The 6,996-nt window shown below is 44.1% G+C and overlaps 1 protein-coding gene across 4 annotated transcripts in view; it reads left to right on the top strand.

Moving 5' to 3' along the window:
- The first annotated feature begins 2,780 nt into the window (after positions 1–2,780).
- Positions 2,781–6,996, top strand: part of LOC109936826 (interleukin-1 receptor accessory protein-like 1) — a 21,201-nt gene continuing 16,985 nt past the window's right edge. For 3 of the 4 annotated variants that reach the window (XM_048597552.1, XM_048597551.1, XM_048597550.1), the window contains exon 1: positions 2,786–2,881. In XM_048597552.1, the coding sequence (XP_048453509.1) occupies positions 2,848–2,881 (34 nt within the window). In that variant the 5' untranslated portion in view covers positions 2,786–2,847. Of the gene's footprint in view, positions 2,882–6,996 lie in introns of all 4 variants that reach the window. The other variant, XM_048597553.1, reaches the window with a different exon arrangement.

Raw genomic sequence — 6,996 nt, 5'->3', positions numbered from 1 at the left:
AACAACCCAGGACAGGTACAACATGGGGTTAAATACTGAGTAAAGCTTCTTCAACATTGTTCTCCATTAAATGCTCCCAGGACAGGTTCAACACAGGATTAGATACTGTACAGAGTTAAGGCCCTCATCTGTACTAATTAATCTGTAATTAATTCATTTAATTCCTGTTACTGAGGTATCTATGTCGCCACATGTCGAAGCAATGGAAAACACAACTGATCTATGAAGTCTTCTCATTTCAGTCACAAAGGGTCATGTTCCTCAGTACTCCCCAGTCACCAACATCCATTAATGCCCTGGGATTTATATCACATGTTTATCACAGTACAACATCACAGGAGAGACTATCAAATTAAATTTTATATTGCAACAGAATTTGGAGAACACTGTGGTACTGGAAGGGAAGATTAGAGAGGCATTGGTGAGGCCACGGAATGATTTGAAAACAAGGATGAGATTTTTAAAATTAATTTGGTGAAGCATTGGGAATCAATTAGGTCAGTGTGCACAGGGAGTGAACAGGGACCACTGTTGTTTGTGATATACATAAATGATCTGGAGGAAGGTATAGATGGTCTGATTAGCAAGTTTGCAGATGACACTAAGATTGGTGGAGCAGCAGATAGTGAAGGGGACTGTCGGAGAATGCAGCAGAGTATAGATAGATTGGAGAGTTGGGCAGAGAAATGGCAGATGGAGTTCAATCCAGGCAAATGCGAGGTGATGCATTTTGGAAGATCCAATTCAAGAGCGAACTATATGGTAAATGGAAAAGCCCTGGGGAAAATTGATGCACAGAGAGAACTGGGCGTTCAGGTCCATTGTACCCTGAAGGTGGCAACGCAGGCCGATAGAGTGGTCAAGAAGGCATACGGCATGCTTTCATTCATCGAACGAGGTATTGAGTACAAGAGTTGGCAGATCATGTCACAGTTGCATAGGACTTTGGTTCGACCACATTTGGAATACTGCGTACGGTTCTGGTTGCCACATTACCAAAAGGATGTGGGTGCTTTGGAGAGGGTGCGGAGGAGGTTCACCAGGATGTTGCCTGGTATGGAGGGCACTAGCTATGAAGAGAGGTTGAGTAGATTACGATTATTTACATTAGAAAGACGGAGGTTGAGGGGGGACCTGATTGAGGTCTACAAAATCACGAGAGGTGTAGACAGGGTGGATAGCAAGAAGCTTTTTCCCAGAGTGGGGGACTCAATTACTAGGGGTCATGATTTCAAGGTGAGAGGGGAGAAGTTTAAGAGAGATATGCGTGGAAAATTCTTTACGCAGAGGGTGGTGGGTGCCTGGAACGCGTTGCCAGCAGAGGTGGTAGAGGCGGGCACGATAGCGTCATTTAAGATGTATCTAGACAGATACATGAATGGGCAGGGAGCAGAGGGATACAGATCCTTGGAAAATAGGTGACAAGTTTAGATAGAAGATCTGGATCGGCGCATGCTTGGAGGGCCGAAGGGCCTGTTCGTGTGCCGTAATTTTCTTTGTTCTTTGTTCTTGGAACAATTTGGGAACTGTGGGCCTTGAATTCCACAGGAAGCAGATCAGAATGAGCTCCAGAGAATCACAACGACTGAGAGGTTCCCCCACCACTTGTTGTAAGCAGCAACATCTGCTTTCCCCAAAACACAAGTAATTTACTGTCAATGGTTTATGGTGAAACTGCACAATATATGTGCTGATCTTTCACTGAGAGACATTTGACCCACTCACCAAAACAACAACACAAGATAAAATTAACCTCCTGACTTTTAGTCCAGTTCTAGGATTGCATAACTTGCCTGGTCAAAGCCTTAATTTTCTTCACCACACTAATTTTAAAGCATCTAGCAAAGTGTGTAGATTTTCCCAACAGATACTATCTGTCCTCAGTTTTACAGTTCTTATCCTTGCTCTGAAATCCTTCCATAGCTTTGTCCTCTCCTAATCTCAAACCTCAGAGATCTCTGAATCTCAATCCTCCACGATCTCGGCTTTCCTCTAATTCTGGCTTCTTGAACATCCCCAGATTTTATTTATTCTTCCATGGGCAGACGTTTCTTCAGTTACCTGGCTCCCAAGCTTTGGAATGTTCTCATAATTACAGCACAGCAACAGGCCCTTCGGCCCAGCATGTCTGTGCCAACCATGATGCCATTCTAAACTAATCCCATCTGTCTGCACATGGTCTACATTCAAAGTTTTGGCAAAGTTCTGTAGTTCAGGTTGTGGGTGAGGTTGTTGACTTGTTTGCCGAGCTGGCTTGTTCTTGTTCATGAAGGAGAACAAGCCAGCTCAGCGAGCAAGTCAACAACCTCATGGTCCATATTCCTTCATTCCCTGCCAGTTCATGTGTCTGTCTAAATGCCTCTTAAACATTGCTATTGTAACTGCTTCTACCACCTCCCCCAGCAGTGTGTTCCAGGCAACTACCACCCTTTGTGTAAAGAAAACTTTGCCTTGTGTATCTCCTTTAAACTTTCTCCCTCTCCCCTTAAACCTATGCCCCCTTGTATTTGACATTACCACCCATAAAATGGGAAATGGGATCAAAATCCAGGTTCAGAACTGTATCATTGATTGAGACTATTACTGTCGACAAAGCGACACCCACAGCCCTCCCTCTGAATAACTGACATAGAATCATAGAACCCCTACAGTGTAGAAGCAGGCCAATCAGCCCTTTGTTCCAAGTAGTGAGGGAAAAGAAAATAAACCAATGCAGGAAGTCATGTGGCTTCACGTATATGGGGAAGTGGTTTTAATAAGATAAACACGTCACTCAAACATTCTATAATAGCTCCAACATCAGCAGGGCAAACTCTCCAACTGAGATCGGCTGCAATCAAACCACAAATGACAATCAAAACTTTCAGGAATCGCCAGACTGGTGAGAATTTAGATTTCTGTCTCTGAGATAAAAATGATAGAAAAATGCAGGCGGTAATATGAAATAACGTTTATAAATTAACATCAGAGTAATGACTGCTGCACTGTTGAAAATGTTCAAATTAGGAAGTGTTTTGAAAGCGTAAATATTACAAACTGCTTCCGTGACAGGTAGGCGGGTAACTTGAGCAGAAAGCTATCAGGGGAGGTGATGGCCTAGTGGTATTATTGCTTGGACTGTTAATCTAGGGACCCGGGGTTTAAATCCCACCACAGCAGATGTGGAATTTGAATTCAATAAATATCTGGAATTAAGAATCTAATATGTCTGTGAATCCATTGTTGATTGTTAGGAAAAACCCATCTGGTTCACTAATGTCCCTTTAGGGAAGGAAACTGCCATCCTTACCTGGTCTGGCCTACATGTGACTCCAACCCACAGCAACATGGTTGACTCTGAACTGCCCTCTGGGCAATTAGGGATGGACAATAAATCCAGCCTAGCCAGTGATGCCCTCATCCCGTGAATGAATAAAGGAAAGAAAAGGTAGTTGATATATGAAGCCAAGAGGGAGAAACTTTCTCCACATGGAGATCTGGAATGCACTGCCTAAAAGGGTGGTGGAAGAAGATCCAACAGGAACTCGCAAAAAGGATTTAGAGAGATATTTGTTTGAAATTGTTATCAGGTTAATGTAATAGCCCATTAACATTTTAAAGGGAAATAATTGCAGTGTTGTTGGGGTAAGAACAGGGAGTGGAAATAATTAGAAAGCTCTCTCAAAGTGGCATAGGTTAGATGGACCAAATAGCTTCCTTGTTAATATAGCACAGAAGTTCATTCAGCCTATCAAGTCTGCTCTGGATCTCCTGATGAGCATCCAGTTGATCTCATTCTGTCTCCTTCCATACCCCTTCTGAAAATTCCCCTTTCAATGGCTACTACTGAATTTGTATGCGCTGCCCTAAACAGCCAGTGAATTCCAACTCCTGGGCTTCATTATATGAAGACATTTTTGATAGGACAGAACTCCAATCTCACTGAAAACACAGATGTTGCTGAAGCTTTCTGTCCTTCACTCAGGATCAGGAGAAGGCCATTCAGCCCCTCGAACCTGCTCTGCCATTCAATAGGATCTTGGCTGATCTGACATTCCTCATGTTGACTTTCTTACGTTTTCCCTGTAACCCTTGATTCCCCGACTGATCAAGAATCTTCTTCAGCCTTAAATATACATGAGGACTCTGCTCCCACAGCACTCTGTGGCAAGGAGTTCCAAAGACTCACAACCCTCTGAGAGAAGAAATTCCTCCTCATCTCAGTGTTAAATTACTGTCCCCTTATTCTAAGTTTATGCACTCTGGTCCTAGACTCTCCCATGAGGGGAAACATCCCCTCAGTATTTACTGTGTCAAGCCCCTTAAGAATCCTATTGTCTCAATGAGATTATCTCTCATCCTTCTAAACTCCAGTGAGTAGAGTCCCAACCTGTTTAGCCTTTACTCATGAGACAATTCCTCCCTACCAGGGATCATCCCAGTAAAAACTGAAAGAACTGTGAATGCTGTAAAACAAAAACAAAAACAGAAGTTGCTGGAAAAGCTCAGCAGGTCTGGCAGCATCTGTGAAGAAAACATAGAACATAGAACAGTACGTCACAGTACAGGCCCTTCGGCCCACCATGTTGTGCCGAACTTTTACCCGAAACCTAAGGTCTATCTAACCTCCACTGCTACGTTATACTATCATCTATATGTCTATCTAATAGCCGCTTAAATGCCCCTAATGAGGCCAACTCTACTACCCTCTCTGGCAATGCATTCCACGCCCCTACCACTCTCTGAGTAAAACTATGTCCCCTCGTAAAAGCTACCTCCACCCTAGGAAAAAGTCTCTGGCTGTCTATCTATACCTCTGATCATTTTGTACACCTCTATCGAGTCACCTCTCATCCTTCGTCGTTCTAAAGAGAAAAGCCCTAGCTCTCTCAACCTTTCCTCGTAAAACCTTCCCTCCATTCCAGGCAACATCCTGGTAAATCTCCTCTGCACCTTTTCCAACGCCTCCACATCTTTCCTGTAATGAGGTGACCAGAACTGGACACAATACTCCAGATGTGGCCAAACCAGGCTTTTGTATAGCTGGAGCATAACTTCACGGCTCTTGAACTCAATCCCTCTATTAATGAAAGCTAACATACCATACGCCTTCTTAACAACTCTATCCACCTGGGTGGCAGCTTTCAGGGAACTGTGAACATGAACCCCAAGATCCCTCTGCTCCTCCACACTGCCAAGAATCTTTCCGTTAACCCTGTATTCTGCTTTCAATTTTGTCCTTCCAAAATGAATCACCTCACACTTTTCAGGGTTAAACTCCATCTGCCACTTCTCAGCCCAGCTCTGCATCCTATCAATGTCCCTTTGTAACCTAGAACAGCCCTCCGCACTGTCCACAATGTGACCCACCTTGGTATCGTTCGCGAACTTGCTAATCCACCCTTCCACTCCTTCATCCAGATCATTTACAAAAATCACAAATAGAAGAGGACCCAGAACAGATCCTTGTGGTACACCACTCGTAACTGAGCACCATGTTGAATATTTTCCATCCATTACCACCCTTTGTCTTCTAAGGGTCAGCCAATTCTAAATCCAATCTGCCACATATCCCCCTATCCCATGCCTCCTTACCTTCTGCATGAGCCTACCATGGGGAACCTTATCAAACGCCTTACTTAAATCCATGTATACCACATCCACTGCTCCACCTTCATCCACGTGTTTGGTCACCTCTTCAAAGAATTCAATAAGGTTTGTGAGGCATGATCTACCCCTCACAAATCCATGGTGACTATCACGAATCAAACTGTGCCTTTCCAAGTGATCATAAATCCTGTCTCTCAGAGCCCTTTCCAATAATTTGCCTACCACTGACGTAAGACTAACTGGTCTGTAATTTCCGGGGTTATCCCTGTTCCCTTTTTTGAACAAGGGAATGACGTTTGCCTCTTTCCAATCTTCTGGCACTATACCCATGGACAGTGAAGACGAAAAGATCATCGCCAAAGACCCTGTGATCTCGTCCCTCACTTCCCATAGAATCCTTGGATAAATCCCATCAGGCCCGGGGGACTTATCTATCTTCAACTTCCTCAGAATTCCTAGTACATCTTCTTTACTAACATCAACCTCCTCTAGCCTACCTGCCTGTTTCACAACGTCCTCCTCTACAACTCGGTCCCTCTCAGTTGTGAATACTGAAGAAAAAGTATTCATTAAGGACCTCTCCTATCTCTTTAGGCTCTGTGCACAAATTCCCTTTACAATCCTTGATCGGCCCTACCCTTTCTCTGGTCATTCTCTTGTTCTGCACATACGTGTAAAAAGCCTTGGAGTTTTCCTTGATCCTATATAAAAATCAGAATTAACGTTTCGGGTCAAGTAACCTTTCCTCAGAATTTAAGATGATCAGTCAAGCTCATCACATGGCTCATTTATGCTTGCATACAACATTCATTCAGGCCCTCAGAGGTAGCGTCCCTACCCCTGGACTGAGAGGCCCAGGTTCAAGTCCCACCTGCCCCAGAGGTGTGTAATAACATCTCTGAACAGGTTGATCAGAAAAATACCTTAAATTAAAATAAACACAACATTCATACATATGCAGGGACCCATTCTCTAAAATCAAAAGCTAAATGTTCCAACCTTGCACCTTTTTTGGCTGTCCAAAAGCTTGGAGAATCTATTCCCTACTGCTTTCTGCATAACAACACAGCAACCAATCAGAGTTCATTTGCCAAACAATCAGTACCTTCTTCATCTGTGGTAAAAATTCCCATGGTTGTGTGAAGATTCATACTTAATATTCTTGCATTTATGTTGATGGGTGCAAAATGAAACGCTTCAATAACATATTTCTCACTTCAGCAAGATTCAATTTCTGCAGTATCAAGGGGCAGTGCGGCCTCCCTCAGCGCTGACCCTCCGACAGGGTGCCACTCCCTCAGCGCTGACCCTCCGACGGTGCGGCGCTCCCTCAGCGCTGACCCTCCGACGGTGCGGCGCTCCCTCAGCGCTGACCCTCCGACGGTGCGGCGCTCCCTCAGCGCTGAC

This window comes from Rhincodon typus, chromosome 6 (genome assembly GCF_021869965.1).
Source record: "Rhincodon typus isolate 14 chromosome 6, sRhiTyp1.1, whole genome shotgun sequence".
Taxonomy (NCBI): Eukaryota; Metazoa; Chordata; class Chondrichthyes; order Orectolobiformes; family Rhincodontidae; genus Rhincodon; species Rhincodon typus.
This window is presented reverse-complemented; position numbering and strand designations above follow the sequence as displayed.